Source organism: Cyprinodon tularosa, unplaced genomic scaffold (genome assembly GCF_016077235.1).
Source record: "Cyprinodon tularosa strain WSP-4 unplaced genomic scaffold, ASM1607723v1 ctg154, whole genome shotgun sequence".
Taxonomy (NCBI): Eukaryota; Metazoa; Chordata; class Actinopteri; order Cyprinodontiformes; family Cyprinodontidae; genus Cyprinodon; species Cyprinodon tularosa.
In genome coordinates, this window is record NW_024038375.1 from 2,333,215 (window position 1) to 2,359,510 (window position 26,296).

The 26,296-nt window shown below is 37.6% G+C and overlaps 2 protein-coding genes across 2 annotated transcripts in view; both read right to left on the reverse strand.

Annotated features, from left to right (window-relative positions):
- LOC119780072 (potassium voltage-gated channel subfamily B member 1-like) overlaps positions 1-17,471 on the reverse strand; it is a 49,207-nt gene extending 31,736 nt beyond the window's left edge. The window contains exons 1-2 of the mRNA XM_038279969.1: positions 17,153-17,471; positions 15,814-16,477 (exon numbers count right to left, since the gene is read on the reverse strand). Coding sequence (XP_038135897.1) covers positions 15,814-16,368 — 555 coding nt within the window. The 5' untranslated portion in view covers positions 16,369-16,477; positions 17,153-17,471. The remainder of the gene's footprint in view (positions 1-15,813; positions 16,478-17,152) is intronic.
- Positions 17,472-19,212: 1,741 nt separating this feature from the next.
- Positions 19,213-26,095, reverse strand: LOC119779959 (prostacyclin synthase-like). Its single transcript, XM_038279824.1, has 10 exons — positions 25,942-26,095; positions 25,647-25,770; positions 24,839-25,014; positions 24,402-24,545; positions 23,818-23,945; positions 23,053-23,234; positions 21,309-21,462; positions 20,090-20,271; positions 19,583-19,734; positions 19,213-19,494 (listed from the first exon to the last, which is right to left on the reverse strand). Exons 1-10 carry the CDS (start codon positions 25,998-26,000, stop codon positions 19,347-19,349), a joined length of 1,449 nt encoding a protein of 482 aa, XP_038135752.1. The 5' UTR covers positions 26,001-26,095; the 3' UTR covers positions 19,213-19,346.
- Between the last annotated feature and the right edge of the window lie 201 nt (positions 26,096-26,296).

The window sequence follows — 26,296 nt, forward strand, 5'->3', positions numbered from 1 at the left end:
CTTTCCTCAGAGATCAATGAAAACACAGTGTGTGGGTGTGAAGGACTCATCACACTAGAGGGGATCCAAAGTGCACCATCATTTCAGACTGATCGCACAGTTTTATTTTAAACTTTTGAGGTTGATGCATCAATGAAAATGGCTTCTTTAGAGTAGGGGCTGGAAAATACTTTTCTGTGATTTATTCTCCTTCTACCTGCTGAAAACTAGAATCTACTGACATGCTATAGAAAGTAATTAGGATGTTAGAACAACGGAAACAAGCTTTGTTTGAAAAGAAAAAACCTCTGTTTAAAGTACTTTTTATGTCCAAGTGTGTCACTGGTGCCTGTTTAAATGATTTAAACTTTGTAATCTAAGACTTTCTTTAATTCTACCTGGAGAGCAAAGCAGAGGTGACAACCTGCACTGAGAAACCTGAGGGTATTCTTTTACTCATTGAACCTCTTGTCTGTAAGGTGTTGTATTCTGTGTTGTTTTCAAGTAATTACAGTTGAACAAATGATCACATTTTAATTAAAAGATTTTTTTTTTATCAGGATAAATACCTGCTGCTCAGAGAGATATTAATGTAATAAGTCAATCCCTTTCCTAACTTTTCCATTAAACAGATTAAATCAGAACTGTGTTTTTTTTATGTTCTTTGAGATAAAGATTTTTCCTAAAATTAAAAAAGAGATCTTTTTTATCTGAAGAAAACCACAAAGAACCGGTTCTGATATAAACAAGTTGGCGAATTAATGGCCATTAATCTTCAAGTGCTTATGAATATCAGGAGCAATAATTATTAAAACTTCTGTCAACTACAATAATCAAAACCTATTAGAACCTAAAATCCCTGACACATCTTATATAATTAAATAAAAAAATTAAAAAAAATATATAAAAAACAAAACAAAAAACTTTGCCTGTACCTCATTTGAAAACATGTAAAGACTATTAAATAAGTGCTTGAGTATTTTTTTTTTATCTGTTAGCTACAGAGGACATCTCTTATCTACAGCCTTGTTTAAGTGAGCCAACCATTGCTGACAGACTAAGTTACTTGGTTAGTTTTATGCTTAGACTCATACATTAGCCTATGATGTTGAAAAATAAAACCCCTTTTCATTTTATTTTTAAAAATGAACCTGGGATGTTTTTCTCAGCCCTCTGTGATCTGAAGAACTGTTCATTCACCTTGATAGAAAAATCTGGTTCCTTCTGAATAGAATTAACTCCAGATCATGACTGTGCCAACACCATGTTTAACAGTAGTTGTGTTGTACTTTGAGTTTATGGAGTTTCAGATTATATAATATTGTTATAAACTCTCTAGTAAGGTCTGTCTGGCAATACATTAGGCCTCGAGGAACATCAGCATTTGTAATATTATTTGTGTTTGATCATCATCAGCACCGTGCCTTGACATGCCTACGTAAAAATGTAATTTTTTTTTCTAGTTGTTTTTTTTTTTTTTTTTTCTCAAGAGTATTGGTTTACAAATGGGTAATGCAAGTGCATTAGTGGCTGTTTGGACATGCAGATGAGCTGTTCATTTTGTTCCAGACGTAACTCCCCAAAGACATGCTGTTCCTTTATAACCGTCCTTCTGTCTTTGAAACATATCTGAACATAGATGACAGTTCAGCTTCTGCCGGTAATAGAGGAAGCTTTGGGATAGGTCAGCAGCATTGCTCTCTGTTGCTCTATGTATGTGTGTCTTAGGCCTTTCCTTGTGGACTCAGGTCCAAGTGATGTGCATGGAAAATGTTACTCTATCTTAAGCAGATTATTGTAAAGCCTCAGAAAAAAAATAACTAAGATGGTACAGAGTACTTCCCAAACAATATGTGTAGAATAACTTCCATTCAAATCAAGTAAATAAATAAACTTGGTTCTTACTGAACCAAGTTGGCTTTATTTTCTATAAAAGTTGGCTGTTCTGAGGAGAAACCTTTGTAAGAGGAGGTTTTGGGGAATTTGTCATAAGGTAATGATTAGCCAAACATAGTTGAAGAGGAAAAATCTATTTTATTGCAAAATATGGACTTTCTTTCAAGAATCTGATAGAGTACTGACCGATGCTAGATAACGTAATAATTCTTGTCCCAATTATGGTGTTTGTTTTTTTTTCTTTTCTTTTCCAAAACCAGAACTTTTTGGAAAGTCAGGCAAGGATTCATTATATTCAGAAACTAGTTTATTTCTAGAAAGAACTGAGGTCATTTTGGCTAAATCATAAAGTCCAGTTTTCCAGCTGAAGTGGAAGGGAGAACAAAAAGTGTATGACACTAAAAGGTTAAAGTTAAGTTATGCGAATCACTACACGGTGCTCCTGTGGGTTTTTTTTATCACTTCAAGTGATTCTCTTAGTGTAAAAATATCTATACAAGCCTGACACAAGCACATTAGTCTTTCTTTTTTTCTTCATTTTAACAAGGCACATCCTGTAACGGGTAAGGTGCATGGTTATAAGCTAATGGAGATGGGAGCTGCTCATTTGAATGTGACTGCTGAACCTTATCTTATGGATATCATATAACCTCTCCCTTCTCAAATAAGATGAGATGTGAAGACAACAGATTCTGCCCTCTGCTCATTAGTAAATCATCATAGCAGCATGGCAACACTGTGTTTTGTGTCTATTATGAAATTACATTATGAATAAATATTGGTTTGATATTTAAAAGCAGCTTTCTCTTTAAGGTTCAGAGGAAAATTCTGGAAATGTGATGCAACTAACCTGTTCTGTTTGGTTTCAACCACCTCCAGACACATTTTCCCTCTCAACCATATCAAATAAAGAGAGGAATGCCTGCATGAGAAGCAATGACTTGAGAGCAGACGAGCGAGTAACGTCGAGAAAAATCAGTGAAGCAGTGAAAGAAAGTTTAAGATTAAACTTCTCAATATATATATATATATATATATATATATATATATATATATATATATATATATATATATATATTTGCATCCCTTTTTTCACATGGTGTCAGGGTAAAAATGCTGGGTTTCTTCTAGGTTTGGCTTAGTGAGCAATGTATTATTCTCTGCATTCACTTCCAAAAACAGTCCAGACTGTCACTGAGTGGTTTTACAGTTTATTCTAACATCTAATAAAATTCTAGTTATAAACTTTACACAAACAATAGCTGACAACCTTTAGAGGAGCAATTCCAGCCTCCAAAAACTACTTAATTATGGGATGGGGCTCTATATAGAATTTGATAGAAGGATGTTTCAACTATCTAACTAACTATATTGAGAAAGGGGAGTAATAACACAGAGTGTGTCAGGGAGGGGATTCCAATCTAAGATTGCTCCTCTAAAGGGCAACCATTATAACCGGGTTGCATGCTCTACCTCCACTCCACGGGTCATTCACAGATGCCCTTTTTTCAATAGCACAGATTTTTAGGGTGTCATTTTTTGGCTGCTGTACTGTGCCTAATTAGCCATTTTAGGGTTTTTAATTAATCATAAGCAGAGGTCAAATTGGTAGAGATGCACAAATCCGATACCTAGATAGACTTAGAGACTTAGACAGGGTTATTTTGTCATTTTGTATACACAAGTGTAAACAAAAAGAAGTTTTGTTTAGAACAGCTCTCTAGACAATTTCATTTTTCAAAGTGTAGCCTTCATACGCTAAGCAGCAGTTGTTGTTGAGCTGCTACTACTGCCTCCAGCTCCTGAAGCACTTGCTTCTCCCAGTTCAGGGGAGGAAGAGGAAGAGGATGATGTGGACGATGCTGTGAGGGTGGTAGCCGCCTGGGTTGAAGAGGCTGACGTGGTTGAAGCAGCAGTGGTGCCATCGGCAGGTTTAGCAGCATCAGACGATGCTGGAGAAGGTGTGGAAGGAGCCAGCTGGGGATGTTTCAGCATTTGCCAGGGAAGAATCTAGAGTGCTCTCCTCATTCTCACCTGCAGAGGGCTGTGCTTCCCCTCTAGATGCTGAAGATTGCCTGGGAACAGAGGAGGCTCTGTTCTCGCAGAGCTCTTGTTTTCATCGGAGCGGAATAGCATCAGCCCCCCCAGGCCAACAGCACCATCCGGTACTTCTGGACGCAGCAAGACCCCGTCAGAATGATGGTGCAGCAGTGACATATCTCCTTTTTTGAAGAGAGTTCAGAAATTATCCATTTTGTTTTCCAACGCGCGGACATTGAAGAGCAGGATTGATGGATTGGTATTTTCCGCTATTACATTGCTGACCTCGATCCGTAGGACTCCCCAGCTTTTTAAACTGTCAAAAATGTCAGTGTTGAAAAATTTTGTGACCGTAGCTCAAGCAGGCATTGGCAATCATAGATGCGGGTTTGTGAAATTGCATATTTTGTGAAATTGTCGAGAGGAGCTGCTCTTGGCCGCTGCTTTGGAGCACCGCCATGGTAAATAAATAAATAGATAGGATAATGGCTCTGATATTAATCAGTTAGCTGGACCTGATATGAGTGATTTGATACAGATATTGGAGAGCCTATCCAGTGCCTTTTACATGGAACTGTTCTTTCTTTCTTCTGCCTACGTTTTTGTCAATGTTAAAGCCTTCAGCTTTAGATTGGAAATAAATAGATGGGTGCATCTCTAATATTTGTATTGCAGCACATAATGGGAGACCCCAAATGGCTGTTTAACTTGCTCTACCAAGTAGCGTCAACAAAAATATTACTTTAAAAAACTGTATATTTTTCAAAGGTTTGGCTTTTCAGTCAGCTGATAATACTGGTTATCAATTTAAGATAATAAATAAATCATCTCTGTTGTGCTCAAACTCTGCATCATTAAGGTTAAAAAAGTGTTATTACATGGTTTTTGAGGATTTTTATTAGCACAGGAGAAAGGAATTTGGGATTCAAATAGATTTCTGTACTTAAACTGGTTTTCAAGTTCTAATAAAACACAACCTGACACCGAGAGAAAAAGAGAAGGAGAGCAGAAAAAGCAACATCAATGCAGCCATACTGAACCTGTGTAGTAAAGTGGGTAAACCCCTGAAATAAAAATAAAAAAAACAAATAAGTAACTTTTACTGGAAAGAAATTGATCAAAGTTTCTTTTACAGTTAATTAAAGATCAGTGTCAAAGATCTGAACTTTATTTGTTATAGTATCACTGCATTGTTTTGCTTTTTTCCCATGATGAATTAGTTGTTTATCTTTGCAGGGGCCAACTCCTTCCTCCATTCTGCTGCTGCCAAATCTTGACAAGAAGAGTAAAGCCCTGGCAGCACTTGTGTCATGTAGCCACGGCCGTGAGAGCTTGGAGATGGACTGAATCCAACAAGTATAGTCCCTGTCAACAACATTCCAATCTATTATTCAGCCATGCAGCTGGAAGCTGACCTTTTCAATCACAGCCTACTTGGTGAGCAATGAAAAGTCTAGTGTGCCAAAAAGAAGCTTAAAAGGAGGCAGGTGTTGGTTTTAAGTGTAAACCTTTTCGAAAGTTCTGCTTTAGCCTTATGGTGACCACTAAGCCCCACACCACTCTACATCTTCTTGAGTGGATGTTCTTTCTTTGACAACCCTGCGTGAAAAATTAATGAAGCAATGCAGCAAAGTAGTCGTGCCTCTGTCCCCTCACTATTGACCTCTCACCTTAACGTCAGTGTCACTAAGGAGCTCTGCAGCCTCCCCAGCACCGGAGTGTGAAGAGAAGAAAATGGAACGACAGATAAGAGATGTTGCTGAAAAGAAAGGAGTGGGTTTGTTAGGTCTGTCAAAAGAAGATAGTGTGTAGATGGGATGTACATCCAGTGTGCTGCCTCAGGTGGCTTGTGTGATAAGCTAATGTAGCATGCTAGATCACCTCTCTGTGTGGAAACTGTCACTGAAATGTCTCAAAAGGCATCAGTCACCTGCTACTTCTTCCCCAAGACACTGCATGAGCAAGTGTGGAACAAACTGAAGGAAGCCCTCTTTATAACCTGACTTACCCTTGATTTTTACTGCAAGCAGGTGAGCATCTTAGGGAAAAAAAACTTTACTTGTTTGCATGTTTCATTTCTATGTTAATTTTGGATTTGTTACATGCAGTTGTGTCCACTAGATCAGCAGCAATAGTAAATTCTTGATCATTTGTAGCTTTTCAATTTGGAGTTTACTGTCTATATTTTTCATCTTCCTGTTACAGTCCAAAAGTATAAAGCCAATATTTGATTAATCAGTGAGTGTAGGCTCTAATTTGAGTCTGCATCTGGACCCAAATTAATCCGTCTTTACATTAAACATAATCTCAAAAAACTCATTACATCCCTCTGCAGGATAAAGCAAAAGATTCGAGTTATCATTTGATGATGTTGCACTCATTACATTGTTGCATATAAATCTACGGTAATTGTAATTGTTAAATTCACAGAAATTTTACGTATGTAATATGTAAAATAAAAAATACATTTTAGGTCAGATTTTTTTTTTTTCCCCAGTTTTTATTCTCATTACACTGCCACAAGTACAGAGCAACGAAATTAACTCTCTGCATTTAACCCATCCTCTTGGGGAGCAGTGGGCTGCCATTGTGCGGCGCCCGGGTAGCAGTGTGGGGTCAGGGACCCAGAGTGGTACTCTGTGGGAGTGGGACTCAAATTCAAAGCTCTATGGCTTAACCACTAGGCTGTCAATCACCTCTTTATTAAGACTGCATGCACACTAAAAATTGATTTTTAGTTTACTTATTATTTCATAAGTAAACTTAAAATAGCAGCAATAATGCTTTTTTTTCTTTGTTTATGAATAATGAAGCCCCTCGAAGAAATATGGAAAAAGCGTTAAAATAAACATTTTATCACAGTAGTATAAATTCAAAAGCCTGAGAATAATTAAGCATTTAAATCACAAAGAAAACAACCTTTAGCTAGAAAATGTTCTAGTTTTTAAGTTATAATTTTTTAATCTTATAAGATTTTATAGAGGAAGACTAACTAAACAATTAAATAAAAGAACTGAAAGAAAGGTTTTATTAAAAAGGGAATTTTTGAGTGATTTTGTCACAAACAAAGGATTTTATCCCTTACTAATAAAATAAGATAAAACACCACATACAGCATGAAAGATGACTTTACACACAAAGTTTTCAAGCTAAATTGTTAAATATTGTTTGAAGATTTATGAAGATAAAACATGCTCTTTTGCTCAAAATATAGGAAAAAAAGATCAAGTTTATGTCAACCTGATTAAAAGACATTTTGTTAATTTACGCTCAATTTTTAAGTGTCTTCAGAAAAATATTTATGGAATGGAAACTGGGCATGCCAGTAGGGCTGCTGGGTTCTGACACATGGGAGGCTCAATGGTCTGGCCACTGTCAGTCAAAAGTCCTTAAAGCTACAATATTTAATTTGTGTAGCCACTCTACCCTGCCTTTGGACCTCTTCTCGCCCAGCAGACAAATCTGATCTTTTAACAACCTTTGCCATTCTGCTTTAATCCTCTGCAGATAGATCTAGCTACCCTGGGCCAACTGTAGCCTCTTCTGGGCCATCAGCTCACTTCCTGAGCTAGTAGTGACAAGATGCTGCCTCTGCGGTTCCTAACAGAGCAGCATAGCCTGCCTGCTTTTCCCGGTTCTGGAGCTCATTCTCCAGCCTTGTTCTCACACTGATTCCCCGCTAGTTCTGCCTGAGCTCAGGAACGCCATCTCCCCTTACCTCCTTTTCCCAGGTGATTCGTCCCCCTGTTTTGGGCACTCTGACCAAAACAAACATGTACAAGGGGCAGAACAACGATGCAAGTCTATCCAGAAAAATCGTTAGAAATCGCTCGTCTTCGTAATAACCAGGCTTCTGCCGGTAGTAGCCGATGTAAGTCTAGTTTACATAGATCATTTTATAAATAGTATTTTATGTTTTGTGTAGGATTGTATATAGGCCTAACTTGCCGCAGTCCCATTTTAGTGTAAAGGCAATCTCTACGGTGGCTAGTTTGTCAACTTTGTTCTGCCATAGCGGAAAAGATGTTTGTCTCTACAAGTGTGAACAAGCTCCTATTTAATTAGAAATAGCTACTTCTAAGGCAAGGCAACAATAAAGTTGGAGACTTTCAGTTCATAGATGATAATAAATTATATACATTTAGATTATATATCATATTTATGTTGGTAAATTATTGCTCACTGTACCTTACAGTATGTTTGCCAATTAGCGTCGAGGAGCCAGCCTCGCCACCCTCCCCTGCCCCACAGACCCTCTAAGAGGTTTAAGCTCACTGGAAGTGACGACTTTTGGCGTGTTATCCAATCAGGGCTCTACTTCCTGAATAGACTGAGGCTCAAAACCTCAACAGGGATTTCTCATAAAGAGCGACAGGCAGAGTCATGCTGCTCCAGATCGGAGGGGAGATCGCGTCTGAGAGTGGAATAAACAGCTGATAAATGAGCTCATAAAATCAGGTGTATTTTAGCGCATATTTAATACAGTTTAATGTATAAAAACGTGAGCTATTTCACTGCGCACGCTAAAAAATGTACAAACTGATCTATCAACAGCGTGCTAAAAGGATTTGGTCTTTAAAATGTGCTAAATAGCGCCTCTTATCCATTTAGTACTTTTTCTGCAATGAATATGGAATATGGGGCGTTTACACGCAAAAGTGCGTCTTGTGGGAGGAGAACATGTAAATATATTAATTTAGCACTCGCCAAGTGATTTATCAAACCTGAAAGCAATTTTGCTAACGGTATCTGACTCTATATTTAACATGTTTCAAAAGAAGGTGCAAATGGTCTGTATACGTAATTGCGCACACATGGCAGCGGTTATTGTCGCAAGAAGGAGACATCGAAATGAAGCAAGGAGACGCAGAGAACGCATTTTTTCACCCCGTGTGAATATGTTTGGAATGAACGAGGAAACGATCATCAAAACATATCATTTATCCAGCATTGCCATTTTGGAGCTGTTGGGGGAACTCCAAATGGATTCGGAGCAAGCCACAAGGAGGACCCACGCAATACCAGCTATCATAAAACTCCTTGCAACATTGCACTTTTTTGCATCTGGGTCATTCCAGCGTACGGTTGCAGCGAGAGCTGGGATCTCCCAATCTCGTTTTTCAGAAGTGTTTACTGACGTTCTAAATGCCATGTCGCCCTGACGCCCTACCGGAGAACCCCGACCTCCCCCCTAAGCCTCTAGAGCAACATGCCAATGCTGCAGGGATGCGTACGCGCAGTAATCTAATCCACAGTCACTTCTTGTGAGCCATTTGGTATGTGCATTTTTCTACAGGCCAATACAAAACATCTGTTTTTTGTGTTTTTTTACTGCAGTGAAGTAGAAATTCAGCCACATACCACCTTAGGGAATAAAGGTTGCCAAAGTTTATATATATATATATATATATATATATATATATATATATATATATATATATATATATATTCATTTATTTTATTTTTTTTTTGGAGGGGGTGGGGGTGTCACTGTAAGATTTAAATTTCTTAATGCACTAGTTTGTACAAACTACTTTGCCGCAAACCACAAAACGCGCAAAACCATCATTTAAATAGGGCGTCTCCAACAGTTTCACCCGCAAACCATGGTTCAGCCCCTCGCGCAACATTCCAGTTTGCGAGTGCAAATTACTGCACGCAAAATTGGATCTTGATAAATCCGGCCCTTAGTGTCCCCAGTATTCAATGAGTAATTGCCACTAGTGCATTCATGATGTTTTGATGCCTACTTTTCAGCATAAAGTTTGTTTTGAGGTTTCACATGGAAGAGTGAAGGCTGTTGATGCTGTCTGTCACTGATACTGATGTGATGAAATACACATGGTCAATCACATGTACAGCTTTAAATTCATATTGTTAGGTGATCAATAAATTCAGAATACAAATATAGGAATGAAATCAGTGTTGGAGGAGATACACATGTGCAAACTTTTTACAGCTTTCATCTGCTAAAAGCTCCAGCTCTGCTGCCACAGACATCAAATCTTTAGATACTTCAATATCAGAAAAACACTTCTTTCAACTCTCTGCTTGTGCATAATTATGATATTTAAAACGTTATTGAGACATTTCTGTCCCATTGATGGGAATTTCTTGGTTTATACTTTGTATCTGCTCTAGGCTATGAATATACAAGCAAACCCAAAGCCAGGTGTAGGTAAATGAAATAATGTATGGCCAGGCTGTAGATTAGGTCATTTGTGCAGACATGTAATCAGTCAAACATGAAGCAGACCCACAAACAGAAGACAGATGCTTGCAGGCAAATTGTGCATGCTGTCCACGTTGGTAACACAGCACTTCCATCAATGAAGAAAGTAATTTATCCGCCACAGTAGCATGGAGCCTTTCTCCATCTACTGATCGCTGTGAGACATGTGAACTTCTTTAACATCCTAATTTATTCACCACTGTTCCTTGAACAAGTTTGAGTAAAACTTTAGCTCCAATGGGCGATTAAAATGCCTAAACATACCAGCTAAAACAAAGAAGTTTATATAAAAGCTTGTTCTATAAAGCTCTGTTCTACATCCAATATATAATCCGACGTTTCATGATGTGAAAAATCTTTGTCCTATCCCAAAGTTTAAAATATGTACATATTTTTTCACAACATTGTGGTTCTCACAATGGCTTTCAGACACTAAATGGAAACATTTTTTTCTTTATCTTTTGTCCAGCCTTTCAGATAGACAAATCTTCTCCACAGATTAGCTTTCATTCTGCTCAGATGAAATGCTGTTCACATGTTTCCGAAAAGCTGATAAAAGCGGCGTGTTAAATCAATAATGCTAATTTCCACCATTTTTAGATAGCTTCATTAGAGCTGCCAGATTACCACTGAGGAATGGCTTCAATTTTAGAGGTTTTAGTTTGAGAGCTAAGAAAGCTGGACAAAAAAACTTACATTTCCTGAATATACTAGCCATAGGATAACTATATTTGCAAATTAAGATCAATAAAGCTTCACATTATTGATGAGTGTGTGCTAGTTGTGTTGTGTTTCTTGGAATAATGAGAGGAGATGATCCAGCAAAAAAGACATGAAACATGTAGGGATGATGAAGAGGAAAAAACAAAGATAGAGACTCCTTAATCTCTCTGTCAATAAAACAGGCTCTCCTCCTGACTTGGCACTGGCCCACAGGGCGATATATAGCTCAGTAATCAGTCTGGCAGCTGGGAAACTGTGCACCATAAATTTATGGCTATTCAAAGCTCACCTAAGCGCGGCAAAGGAGATACCGTTACCCGGCAACAAAACAAACTCGTATAATATGGCCTATGTAATTCTGAGCAAGAGTGCACGGAGGGAGCAAGAGGAAGCTAAAGAGAAACCAAGGAAATGATCAGTGTTAGTGCTAAGTAGAGACTAAACAGCTGATTTACCTCTGAACTCCCTGCTTTCCATCTCAGCCACTGCTGCACTAACACTAAAACTTTGCCATCATATTTCCTAGACCCTCTTTAGTGATGGAGAACTCCACATCAAACCTGTTTAATGCAGATTTTCTTAGTTTTCAAAAGCAAAATATTCACCTTGCCAGATTGGGAGAACAATCAGTTTAGCAGCATTAGAAGAAATCTGTGGACTATGGCATCCCTGCTCAGCTCTAAGCCACAGCCTGGATGCACACAGACATCCCAGACTTCCAAACAACAAAGCAAATGCTTACAGTGAACTCAATTGGAAATATTTGATGTGTAGTAAGAAGTGCAGTTAAGTGCCCTCTGGTCATGGCAGCCCGTGTCATGCTGGGATGAGGAGTTTCTGTGCAATTAGCTCACACTGCCTCAACCAGAGCACAAGAAGCAAAGCCTGCACATGTCAGCAGATCCTTTTTTTTCGCACTCACACAGATGCAGTGATGAAAATCTAAATGATGATATTTATATAGAACATATATGTACATCATGTACATATGGTTTGAATCTACAGTACGGTGCTAAAATATAATTTTTCTTCTTCATTTCTTCAATTTCAGACCGTTTTAAAACAACGGTTTTATCACATCCACACTTTCTGTTGTGATAAATACGCTTCCTTTGATTTTTTTATATATATAAAAGACAGAACTAAGGTGGTGTGACAGTCACAGACTCTGCCCTTCATTTCTTTGTTGTTAGGAAAAAATGACGTGTTTGGGATTGAGTTCTGCAGTCTCAGGAGGAGAGGTTATGGCTTCTTAGAGACCTTACAATAAAAGCATCAGGTGTCATACATGTTTTAGTCAGCCTCTGTCCATCAGGTTGAAATCAAGCATTACTTTTGCCCAATCAAAAATGAAACATGACTGAAATATAGATGAGACCCTACCTGTTTTTTTGGACAACAATTTAATAGATTTCCTTTTTTTAAGTTTCAGGAGCAAACTGTCTCAGACTAAAATGTTTACAAAATGTTATTTATGATTTTATTTATATGTTAAAATTGTTGAATTGCAACCTAGCATTGCATATTTCAGCCTTGGTAATGTTATCTATAAATATGATAATGATATGAATCAGATTACGGTGTTTACAAAGTAGAAAATAAATTATCTAAGGACGTTTTTTTTATATATTTTTTTTTACATAACATTAAAATAGCAAAAATATCATAAGTAAGACAGCTCTGCGATGGACTGCATTTTGTAACCACTGACTGATATCAGATTCTAAAAGTATGATCAGTTTGGGTAAAAATACTTTAGCATTTCATAGTAAAGTAGTACTGATTTAGATTTTTAACAGTATGTGTAAAACAATCTGTTGTCTATTATAATGTCATAAAAAATAGAACATGCTAACTTTTCATAGTTATAATAAAGGCTTCTGAAACAACTATAGTTATTTAGATGCATTAATTAAGGAAGAGAGGGAAGATAGATTAAAAATGTTATTTATTAAAATGTTATTTAGACATAAAGTATATTTTAACAAAAAAACTTAGCAGGTATTAAACATTATTTTCATTAAGCCCTCATTGTTTAATCAAAACTGTTTTATTGGTCCGCAGACACTTTTTATGGTCTCTCATTAAAAGAACAAATAACTGAAGATGAAAATATGGAGGGAAAAATGTCAAAGGTTTTAAAAGTTTTAATGGGTACACCCTAATAACCTTAATCTCCTTCTTTTACATTTTCTTGGGGATTTAGGCCAATTAATGCAGTTATATTAAAAAAGAAGAAAAACTGTAGCACACTACGTCTAATGGCTTAGCTGATTCAAATAAAGTCTAATTAAGTGGAGTTACTGATTATTCCAGGACTCTGTAACAAATGAAATGATAATCTTTACATGTTTGTGTTTTTACATTATAAGGATATTTTCAAATGACTGAAAATGAGCAGAAAGATTATTTGAATCTGACCTATCAAATATTATGCATGGAAAAGTGGTCATATTTTACAGTTCAAGCTCCTTCTTGCTCATTAACCTGATGGTCTTATTCCTCTGCGGCCAAAGATCAGACCCCAGCACTGTTTACTCTAATGGTGCATGTGTTCAAGCAGCGTAGCTGAATATTTAAGACAAAATAATTACCAGTCTCTGCAACACAAGGTCAGAGATGGATCGGGTTCCTTAAATAGACGAGTGACATTAATTATGTAGGAACTCTTGTTCAAAGAGGTGTTTGAAATTTCTTTTGAGAAATGATTTGACCATCACCGCTCAAAGTGCTCAGCTTGCTTTTTACCTACAGGAGGTCTCTCTAATGCATCTTTGAGACTGACCCAATCCTCTGGGGAATATATAGAAAAGAAGATCTGAAAGATCTGCACATAATTTAAGCCATTTTCTGTATTGTGTTTTTCTTTTTCTTTCTTTTTATTCAGCATTTAATCCAGATCACCTTTAACTACTCTGTTCTCTTACATTAATCTCACAATCAGTAATGGCCCTCAAATATGCATTTTGTTTACTGTACATACACGATAAATCATTCCAATTATAATTTTTGAGCGGGTGATACATGTACAGTATTTCTGTAAGTAGAATAATTAAGGTTATATTGCTTAAACTGCATAAATCCACAACCAAGATTGCTGTTAATGAACAGGTGGAACTCTATGTGTACTGAATAATGACCAAGTTATATCTTAACTGTTTTCTTCATTTAAAGGTGTTGTTTACATGGCAGCGCTCATTGATTCAGCGAAGTGGAGTTCTTTTCTTCCTGGACTGTGAGCTATGAGCCTCTTAATGAGTTGGATGATTGAATACTGAGCTGGAAATGAGACAGAGGTGGCAAATGAAGCCAAGAGGGTTGAGTGTGAACAAGTGGGTGGGTGGGTGTGATGTGAAGGGCTAAAAATACATATTTTGCACAGGAAGGTTCTCTAACAGTAAGTGACAAGGCTCCTTCCTGTCCAGCTTGCTGTTGCTGAAAAACAAAGATTCATTAATTATCTCCAGTTATCCGTGTGCTAACACCAGCCTAGCTCGTATTATCGGACTGAAACCAATAAAGGAACACAATGCACGGTGTCATTTTTTCCAAATAACAAAAGCTACTCAGAACAAAAGATTTTAATAATACTCTAAAAAGAAAAAAAGAACAAATGAGCCTTTGAAAAAATGCAAGCACTTCATTTCATGTCATTGATTATACAGAAAGGGAAAAAAAAGTCTCTGGAGTGTTGGGTTTTACGCCAACCTGTGAGTGAGCTTTATATAACTTTACTTTGTAGACTTTTTTAATATTCACCTGATGGTTTTTCATTAACTAAAGCTGCTGATAGTGATAGATGTCAATCTTACAGTGTCTTGCAAAGTTACATTCATGTCCATTAAACCTTTATAAATGTTTTCATGTTTGTTTTTATATAGATTTAAAGGGACTGACCAACAAAATTTTTTTGTACGAATAAAACCTGAAAAGCATAGAATGCATTTAACTCAACCATCACAAGAATTAATTCTTCTGCAGCCTCCAGCAGATCTTCTCCTTGTCTTTAACTTAATCTGTCTTTCCATCAATTTTAACCAGTTTCCTGACACTGCTGTGTAAATTCATTCCCATTGCATGCTACTGCCTCTAGTATGTTATACAATAGGAATATTATGTTCAAGATGACATGATGTTTCTTTTCTACCAAAGATATCATTTTGAATGTGGGCTATGACACTTACAGCTTATTGTCCATACAAGGCCAGTGCACCTTCTTCAACATGTCTTGAAATTTATTTTAGAAAAGTTTTCTTATTATATTCTTTGAGCAACAGCTTTTTTCTGTCCTGCCCTGTGTTTGGCAGATTTGTTATGACTAACAACGTTCTCTGATGATACAGTCTCCTACCTAGATTTTACATCCCTGCAGCTACTCAGGTGTTACAAAAGGGCCCTCTAGCTGCTTGTCAGGCTGGTGTTTTTCGTGCTGGCCAGTTAAGGTGAATGCCCATGTCATTGTAGAGTTACAATTTTGCCAACACTATGTATTCAAATTATGCATTTGATTACACTGTGTCAAAAGCTTGGAATATCGTTTTATAACCAAACCTACTTTAAATATTCACACGGATTTCTCTCTGACCTCGTCTAACATTTTAATTACATTGATGCTTCTGGCTTGATGACGAATAACAAACATTGAAAAAACATTATGAAAAACCTGCGTCTTTATTAGTTAGAGTTAAACACTGATGAACTCTTTTTACTAGACAGCTGATATCTGAAGGCTGTTGGTTGGATTTGATTTTACAAAGATGTATCAGAGTTAAAAGAAATATTAGTTTTTGTTGCTAAGAAATATACAAAATTATAAGTCTTGACTATTTTCAAAATTTCTATAAAAAAAAACTGTTTTAAATTTTAATGATTTGGGAACACTTTTTGCAAAGCACATGGAGTAAGGAATGCCTGATCCCAGTGCTCCAGAGGTTGTTTTTTACCTTAGCAGCAAACGATGAGCTTGGCTTCTCCAACAGGTCCCACAGTTTCTTCCTCTTCTCTGAGCAGCATGTGGTAGTGAACTCTTCTCCCTCTCTCTCCCTCATATTCTCAGCCTCCCTCTTCAGCTCCTCGTTCATCTGCTCTTTCTTCTGGTGATACCGCGCCTGACAGCAGGACTCCAGGTAGATCTCATCAATGCCCCAGAAGTCCAGCTCCTGGCTGAAGGAGAGGGCACACATCTCCTCCATCATGTGCAGCTTCCCCGTACGGTAGAAGTTCAGGATGGAGGTGAAGGCACCAGGGTGCCGGTCGAAGAAATACTCGTTGTTATCCAGGCTATAGTCGTCGCATATCTCCATGATGGACTCGTGCGTGTTGCAGTCCCGCAGCTTGCCCAGTCTTGTACGGGGCAGCCTCTCTAGAGTCCTCCAGAGGACCTCGTGGAGAAGTCCCCCAACATTGAGTCTCACCCGGCGGGAGTGTGTTTTGGTCCGGATGATGTCTATGGTGTCTGGAGGCAGCGTGGTGGTCGACCGGGGGCCGGTTTTAATCATCTTCGCTCAGGTCAGTTGGAAACTCTGAGAACCCGGGAGACGCAGTCTGGATGATTAAGAAGACATGATCCTGGAGATGACCGCATCAGGACCCCCTTCGTTTCTTGTGCTTTGGAAAAAAAAGGAGATATATTCAATTATTCAGCGACTGCTGAGCGGGCACAGCCGGTGTCCTACAGCAGCAATGTCAGGTGGTTTATCCACTCATCAGAGAACCAAATAGATATTTTAATCAGCTTTAAGAGGCACAGCCTATTTTCCTGCTGACACGGGAGAGGGACAGCGGGGCCAATGATAAACTTGGACTCCGATTGGGAACGCTGTCCAGTGCTGAATCGCCCCCCACCACCAATCTGCCACTCCCGCTGCTTAGGTGCTCTCCGAGGTGCTGAAATCTGTCAGTCTGGGTGGAAAGGCAGCTGGTTCGGTTTCAAACTTGTCATATCATGAGGCTGTTATGTGAATCCAGAGCTGAGCCGTTCTTGTATTAAGCCATACTAATACTGACACCGATTATCAACTTTGATTAAGAACCCATAACACACCGTGTTATCCCCTAAGCAGACCCAGATGGCCCCTTTATGTAAATATCACTATTCATCCCCCCACCTTCCTAATGTAAGCTTTTTAAGATTCTTTAAAAACAATAAACAAAACAATAAACTTTAATGAGCGCAATTTATATAAACCCAACGCTCAGCCAACTCCGAAATATTGATTTTACATTAAACAAATATAAGTTAATGACATATTTTCAAAAAGTCAGATGAATAACTACACTTACGCGTCTCCCTGGTGTGACGATTCGCCTGATGAGGAAAAATCAGCATAATTTCATGTGTAACTGCGATACAACTTGTTAAGCCCGCCGCTGCCTCATTCGCTTTGCTTGGAGCCCAGAGATGCATCATCAGCCGCGCTCCATGATGGAAAATATAATGTCAAAACATATATGAAAAAAATGACAGAAAAAAGTCCTGTGTGTCCTGCGACCCACTTCTGGAGTGAATCAACAAGTAGACTCCGGGATCAAGGTAGGAATGCTCTCCGTTTGCCGCCTTTCTGCAGCTTCCTCAGAGTGGAGTGACTGTGGCTGTGGATGGGATGCTGCTCAGGCTGTTTTCTTTTTTTCTTCTCAGGCTCCTCCAGTGAAGTTAACCCTCACAAAGCCAGAGCTGGGTAGCTGAGTGCTTTTTGCTACTTGGACGAATTGTCGCAGATCTTGAAAATCACAAGAGGTGGATTACTAGAAATTGCTTGATGTGGTTATAGAAAAGTTTTTTTTATGGGTCGCATGATCTATATTAAATAGTGAGAGAAAAAATATGTCTGATATTGCAAAAGTTGGTTCCTTATCTTATTATTAATGTCCACAATAATAACAAAATATATATAATTATAACTCACATTATTTCTTCTTAAGCTAAGATATTTTTTTCTTTTATACTGAAATGCCTACTTATGGAAAATCGATACTGACATTGCTGTTCAGCATATCTCATCCAAAATCAAAGGATAGTATTAGAAGATGTATTTTACCTAATAGAAAACCATTGCAGTTACTCTGTTGTGGTGTCTAGTGGCTTGCATTTATTTTCATCATTTATCCTCATTTGCAGTTATAGAAAATCCTATTAATTTATTTTAACATTATTCTTTATATATTTTATTTCATTTGTTTAATTTGTTAATGTAAAATTGAAGTCCTGTATGGAATAATGCAGCAAGATTTTATGTTACCAGAGGAGCATTGTTTGATCACTTATGGTTTTGCTGTAGTTCTGCAGATGGTAAACTGCATAGACTAGACCAACTTTTTGTACTATTCCAAACTGACGCATTTGTCAGAAAACAAAGATTGCAAATCACCCTGAACATGCCAACACCAAAATAAAACACGGTGATGGCAGTATCATGTTGGTGGAATGCTTTTTCTTGGTAAGGAGAAAAAGTGTACAGTTTTTTGGAAAATTGACAATGCTGAAACAGGTTTTTTCAGAATAAATACTGTAGATAATAAAAAATAAACACTTTAGACTGTATTGGAGTTCCACATCTGTAGATACACAGCCACCGTTTGTACTCATGTATCCCATTAGGAATATGGGACCATAGTTAAAAATATCTGTGTAGAGAAGGGTGTCTATCCAATCTTATACAGCTTAAATGATTTTAAGAAAAATGGGCAAAAACAGTGTAAGTATACATAGTTGGTAGAGACATTGTCAAAAAGTTATTCTACAGCATGGATATTTAAGGTTGGTTCTTAAAGGATAGTATCCCGCATGCTTAATAATGTTATTAAGAGTCAGAATGGGGTGATTCAGATGTGTCAGAGCACGGACACTCATGAGGGCAGGAGTCAGTCATGCTTTTCCTACAAAGAGGTTGGCTGAGATAAAGGCACCCTTTCAGGCTACTTTTTGGAAAACAGATGCTTACCTGTGTGTATTTTGCCTTGCATATTAAAGTTAGGACTATTTTGTGTTGGCCTTTGATGTAAAATCTTTATTCAAGTTCAAATGTTATGTATAGTTTTTTAAAGGAACAGTTTTTTGGGTCTTTTTCTTTTTGGTAGTCCTTTTAAAACTGCTATGACTTGTAATCTGTGATGAACACAATACCATCAGTGTCTAAACAGCCTAAAGCTAAATGTTCCACTCAGATTCTGTTAACAGCAGGCAGGTTTCTGCCTAAATGAGACCAGATCTTTATTTACAGGACAAGCCTTCCCCTCATTACACTCATTCTTTATGTTTGACATAAAGAACTCCTCAATTCTGTTTGCATACATGAGAGCAACTAAATGATTCTAAGCAGCAACAAAAAAAAATATTCACAAAATTTAGCACATGTATAATTAATATTTATTGATAAATAAAAAAAACAATGTTCTTATACCAAAAAATAAATACAGATGTATAAAAAGTTATGTACAATATTAACAATGAAACAAAAAAAAAGATCAATAAAAATGATCATGCTTCTTTTGGTTTATATCTAACAAGCAAGTCTCCCACAGGCTGCAACATCCCAAATCCATAACGGGTGACATCTGCTTTCGGAATCTGAGCATTCGGATCACAGAGCTCCAGATCGTAGTTGGTCAGCAACATGTAAGCGAATCTAAAGGTTTAACAAAGATTGAAGACAAATCAGGACTTTCAAGCACAAAGCTCCAATTATTTTGATAAAAGATGTACAGGTAACTCACTGTCTGATGGTATTGATGGCAAACTGCCGTCCTACACAACCGTTGGCCCCTGCGCCCCATGGCATGGTGTAATATTTTAGCTTCTTCCCATCTTTGTAAAAGTCCTTTTTCACTGATCCGTCTTTATTCAGGAAGCGGTCAAACTTGAATTTCTGGTGGGAAAACATAGTTGATACCACATCTGATTAAATAAAGATAGTTTTTGATTGTTTCTCCTATAATAGTGGATATGAATAGCTTCAAAGCAGAATTAAAGTGTCCCTCCTACGCCTACTAGTTCTTTCCGTTCTCATACTATGTTAATCCCCAAATAACCCAGAGCTCTGGATTTGACCACTCACTGGGTCATTCAGGGTCAGCTTTGTGTGGACACTCACTTTCACCTTATATAAACAACTCATGCTGTCATTTACCCTTAAACCAGACCCCAGCTAGTCCCTTAAAGATCTGCTACAGTTCATGATATAATGTGAGAGGGAAATTTATAAGGCTTGGAAGGAGACAAACCTGTGGCTCAGGGTGGATCTCTGGGTCCATCTGAGGGCTGACAAAAGGGAACAAACACACCCTGTCTCCTTTTCTTAGCAGGTAATCCCGGCCATCAGCCATGTGAAGAGTCTTCTCCCGAACAACCTCTCTTGTTATAAACGGGGCAGCAGTGAGTCTAAGAGTTTCTTCCAAGACACTATCTGAAAATCATGAAATAAAAATATAAATTACAATCTAAAGGAACAAATGAGTTAGAAAGCATTTTTCCATAAAATACATATGCAATTAAGCATCCCATGTTTCAGCTGCAGCACACAGTTAGCTTTTGCATGTATTTATTTGTAAATGCTATAAACATTTAAAATTTTTGATGTTTTGCCTCATTTCAAAAGAGGGCATTTGCATCCCATCTCTATTTATGTTTAGCATTTAAAGACTATAAATATTTATTTATTCCTCTTTTCAAACAGCTCCAACTCAATCAAACTGGAAGGAGTGCAACCATGAATTTTAATTTTCAGGTTTTTCTACAAACTCTAAATTAGATTAAGGTCTGCACCATTTTAACACACAAACACCTCTTAATTTATGTCATTGAACTGCAGATGTGGCTGAATGTTGATGGAAAGAAACCCCCATTTGAAGGCAAACCTGCACCCTGGTATCAAGGCTTGCAGCATTTATCGTGTTCTCTTCATAGATTGCCACTTATTTAACTTAATCCATCTCATTAGGGTGTCCAGGGTATTCCTGCCACATGCAGCATGTTTTTTCATGCAGGCCAAAAACTTTGTGTCTTTGTAGAAAGCCTTCTTCCTCAGGTCTACCAGTTCTCTTACATGGGATGTGAAAAACTGCAAAGGGAACTTTTTCGATTTCTCTCAACAATCATTCTTTTAGGGTATTTTTGTAGAGGGTATTACTAGCATATGTTCCTTAAAAAGCTTATCCCACCTGAGCTGTTTCAACAGCATTTTCTTTGAGGTAAAAATACATAATACATAAGCATACCACATTCTGGCATCATGCGTAATAATTTTTATGCCTCCCAATTAAAAACTTGTTTGAGTTGGTTTCCTTTAAAATGGAAATAAAATTATTTGTTTGTTGCTGTAAACATAAAAATCAATGCAATGCTCAAGGTGGGATTGCTATTTGTAATTATTCTATTAAAAATTTCAAAGTAGCTGCAGAAAAGTTATTAATCTGCTAATAAAATCAACAATAAGTCCCTTACCAAACACTGGGGTCTTCATGGTTTTGTCCAGGAGAGGAGTCCCTGAACTCTCCATCTGTGAGATCTGGCCAAACTCCCTCTTCACGGCCATCAGGGCTTCAGGGTTTGTCAACAAATAGCCCAGAAGCCAAAATGCAGCTGGACCCACATTACCCTGGAAACACAGGAAAAAAAACTCACATGAGCATGGTGTGATAAGGTCCCCCACTCTAGTGTTGCATAGTGACAGCGCAGGTGGTTGTTTGGTAACAGCAAATAAAAACATCATGTGACATCCACAGATCTACCTTCTGTTGGGAGTAAGGATAGGAACAGGCATTATTTAAATGTAGTTATTTTAATTACATGAAAAGCTTAATGATTTTTTCAGTGCTGGAAGACAGATAAGAGCGGTTTCCTCTCATGTGTCTGGGAAGAGAAGAGCTATGCTCTGGTTTGTCTCACTTCTGGCAAAGCCCGGTGCAGTAATGGTTTACTTAAAAAGGAAAGCCAGTGGAAACCTGAGGTCCCCTGCCATCTGCCTGCATTCAAGGGCAGGACGTTCATTGTAACAGCAAAGCCTGTGACTAAAATAAACAACCTAGATAACAAACTGTTACAGTTTTCCTGGAATTATAATCATTCTTTTAAGTTACTATTTTTCATACATATTTCCCTCTGGTAGGCCCATTGAATCTTTTCTTTTCTATTTTTAGTTTATGTGTTTCCATCTTTATTCTGGATGCTTTATGATAATTTTATCATGAAGCCTCCATCTATCCATCCATCCATGCAAGCATCCATTACTTAAGTTTGAGAGCAAAAAATTGAATCATCTTCTTTTCACATGCAAAATATGTTACTTCATGAACATTCAATATTGTTAAAATCCAAGTTAAACCTTAATTTGAGCGAAATCTCTCTAGAAAGACTTTCTGGGAGACTGTGACTCAGCCTGACTCTGAGTAGAACTGTAATTTGCAAATCTAAACAACTCAAATATTGATTCCAAAAATTGCTAATCCAAGCTAGTATTCAGAGATGTACAGATATGGTTTCTCATGGTGGAAAATGATTTATGCTTTGAGGTCTGACTTGCAGTTACTATGTTGCACTGATGTGGGGGAAAAGTGCAGTAGATTCTGCAGTAGAGGTGAAGCAGAGAAGATGCTGTTGGCTAATTTATTTACAGATCTGAAATGGGGGAGCTCTTTGTTTTGATGTATCCATCGAAAGTGGTTATTCTCAATTTTCTTGTATTTGATCAACAGGTGAAGAATCAGGGAGACAAAGAAAAAAAATCTCTTAATGCTGCTTTATAGTGCATCTTTACATACACTGTGTGATAGATTGATGACACCTCAAATAAAGACACATTCAGGTATTTAGAATAATACCAATATTTCATGCAGTAGTAGTATACACTGTTAAAAACGCTTCAGTTTCCTTGGGTAGGTTAGAAAAAAAGCTCAAGAAGAGCATTTCCCTTCTACACTTAAATGCAATCCTAAATGTTTTTCCTGAATCAAAGGACAACAGCATCCCCATGTGCCAAAGAAGGGTGCTGCATCTCATTCTTTAGATATAAACTTTTGTGCAGAAAACACACAGAGTGAATGTGGGGGGGAGTCACAGACAACGTCACAGTGTCATATTATGTCAATATGACACAGCAGCTTGCCTTTCCCATAGTAAAGACATAAGCACAGGTGTAAACCCAGGCCTTGTTCTCAATGAATGTAACTCCCACGTGAGCATGACTCACCTGTGTGGCCCAGAGTTGCATCAGCACGGCCCTTCTCTGTGTTTCCTCATCCACTCCATCATCTTGAAGAAGCCGTCTGTAGGCGTGGAGCCAAGGGCTTGACCCGGAGCTCTTCCCCAGACCTGCTGGAGCCAGGAGCTCCCAGAGCTTTCTTTGTAAGGCATAAGCAGTCGCCTTCGCCTCTGTCACACACAGATAACACAAGAGTGAGCGAGGGGGTTAGTCACAGAAAAAACATACATCATAATTCAGAGTGGATATCAAAACAGTCAATAGTTCAGAAGCAGGCAGGGAGGTGCGGTATACAGTAATGGCAGCACATAATTTTCCATTATGGGCGTATGGCTGATGGATATACTCCAAATTAAACAGAGGAGCAATAAAAACAGCAATGGGAATACAGCTTGTGTTTTGACAGCTATGAGTTACTTCTACGCTGGAGGAGCAAAATTAGTCACAAATACTCAGACGCTATGTAAGCAGCTGAGTTGTGCATAGATACCTCTAGACAAATCCAATGAGGCACTTTAATGATGGGAAACCCAATTAACCAATGGCTGATATAAACATTGTAAATTTGTCCTTTGTTAGTGTTTTGTAAATTTAAATTTATTTCAATGGGATTGAGTTTGTTTGAGAACATAAGTGAAGAAAATAATGACCAGTTCAAGGTCCATGAATACTTCAGAAAAGCCCTTTTTATTCTCAGATTAAATGTTTCGGACGTCTTTGGGGCTCTTAAAGGGACAGGGTCTGTCTCTTTACCTTTTCTCAGACTCCCTCTTGCCAGACCACACAAGAGGCCATCAAACTTCTTGTATTCCTCATAAACTCTTGAAGGATCTGTACAGTTGTTGTTCTGCTCTCCTCCAAACAGCGTCAGGTATCCTGCCCTGCAAAGAAACAGGGTAAAAGTAAGAATATTTAGGTCAATGAATGCTAAATGTCCTTCTCTTGATGAACAGATAAACATTCCATGCAGTCTTTCTTTTAGAAAGCTTGCAACTGTCACTTCATGTTTTTTTTCCACTGGCACGCCCTTTTGATGTGCATCATCTCCTCATCGTAGATATAAATATATATTTTTTAAAACAGTATCAGATTGTGTCATGCAATCTTCTCTGCCTTTATGTTTCATTACTGTGGTAATATTCTGAAGGACATCATCAAACCGCCACAAACTTTAAGCCGCAGGGATGTGACTTCCATGCATTTTTTTTTAGCAATGCTTACAAACAAACGATCAAGAAATGGTGCGGTGTGTAAACTGTTTAGCTTAGAGGATTTAGTCACACTTGTGTTACAAGAGCCAAGAGTATTTATGTGTGGGAGGATTTTTTTTTTCATACTTAAAGAGTAAGATGTAGGAAAGGTGAAACAAGCCCTCCTGCTTCCAGTTCCTCTGGTTGTGTGGCATCTCGCTTTTCAGCAGAATCTCCATATTTCGATTCATGCTGCTGTTAAGTGTTGACAAACTCGATCCCATGAAGTGCCTGCAGACAAAAGTTTTTAAAAAAGGTGAATAAAAAAGGTCAAATGTGGAAATTCTTGGAAAATTGTCTAAAGAAGTAGAAGTTGAAAAACTAGAATAATTAAGCAGGAGGTAACAGCAAGAACCAAAATAACCTGGAATATTTTTTTAAGCAAGAAGGGGGAAAAAAATAAAGGAACAAGAACGGGAATATATTCAATGTGATTCTGTTTTATTATGTTTTTTCTCTCATTTCTAAAAAAAGCAAAAAGGAAGATAAAATTATGCTTTCTTTGATGCAAAGTAATCATTTACCTTTTCATCATGGCCTTGGCTTTCTCTGGCTGGTAAAGTGGGAGGTGCAGGTTAAAAATACGCTCCATTAGCACTTGGGCGTAGCGCCCAAAATCCAGAGAATCTGGATCATTGATGATTTCGTCATAAGAATGTGGATCCAGCAACAGGGTCACGTAGCGGCCTGCAGCATGCACCTGTGCATCCAGAGACATAAATGATTAAAAATGAGTTACAATAAGCACTTTGCAACTTCAAATCTGTAATTTGTCCATATCTTGTGTGCAATTTTAGGGGTTTAAAAAACAAAACAAAAAACATGATAATGTTTCCCACTGATTTAGCATGAAATTTGGTTATTACACTAAAAAAATATATACCAAAATACATAATACATGCCCTACAACAATTAGGGGCGGAAACCTTGTGAATATTGTTCTCTTCTATGGTAAATTTCAAATCATACAAACAAAGACTAAATAACTAACAAAAAAATAATAATAAAAAAAACAGCAAATGTGATTACATTCATTTCTTTCTTTGAAGACTGTATTTTCCCCAAGCAGCAGCTCTGACAGAAATGTAAGTTGTATTTAAAATTATATACAGTAAAAGTTAATAAAATATGAAGATAACTACCAGGAATAACATTTTTAAAAAACAAAACACATTGAAAAACATTTGCTGTCACTCTTTTCAGATTTCTTTCTTTAAAAAAATGGAACCTGAGTTTTCGAACTTTACAACCTTCAATATCTACTGTATCTGATACACTGCAAAAGAGGGCATCTGAGAGATTTAATGACATTGTTTTTTTTCTCCTACATACAGTGAATATGTTGCCATTTTTCAGCTTCATTCGAGTAATGAACTTGGATGCATCTTTTCCAAACTCAAGTGCATGACCCAACCATGGGATTATTCCCCTTTCAAGAGGTGGCTCTTTGCTGTATCTAAAGGAAAGGAGAGAACAAAATTCTTTATTTTATTCAATTTATACACAGGATAATTATTTGCATCAAAACAAACTTGATCTTAATTAACAAACATGTGAAAAATGCAAGCTTTCCAACACATGGTGGTTGAAATAAGGCTTCTTTGTAGGTTTGTCCAGTCTGACTTACCTCCAACGGTGTGTGAAGAGCAAACAGAGCAGAACCAGCACAGGAACAATCCAGATCATCTCTCCGGTGTTCACTTTTCTCCACTCCTCTGTCACAGTGATCGCTGCCGGTTTGCCTGACTGGCTTTTATTTTCTCACGCAGCAGTTGCGCAACAGGTTTGAAAGCTCCACGCTCAAACGACGTCATTCCAGCAGCAGATGTAAGGGATTTAACCTCTCAACTTTAGGATAAGCAATATTTCTCTCAGCTCTTACTTTTATTTAAAATATCTGAGTTGATTTCCTGCAAATAATTAAAAACAAATAAAATTAGACACCTAAAATGTTAAACTATAAAGGACTATTTTCATTTTCA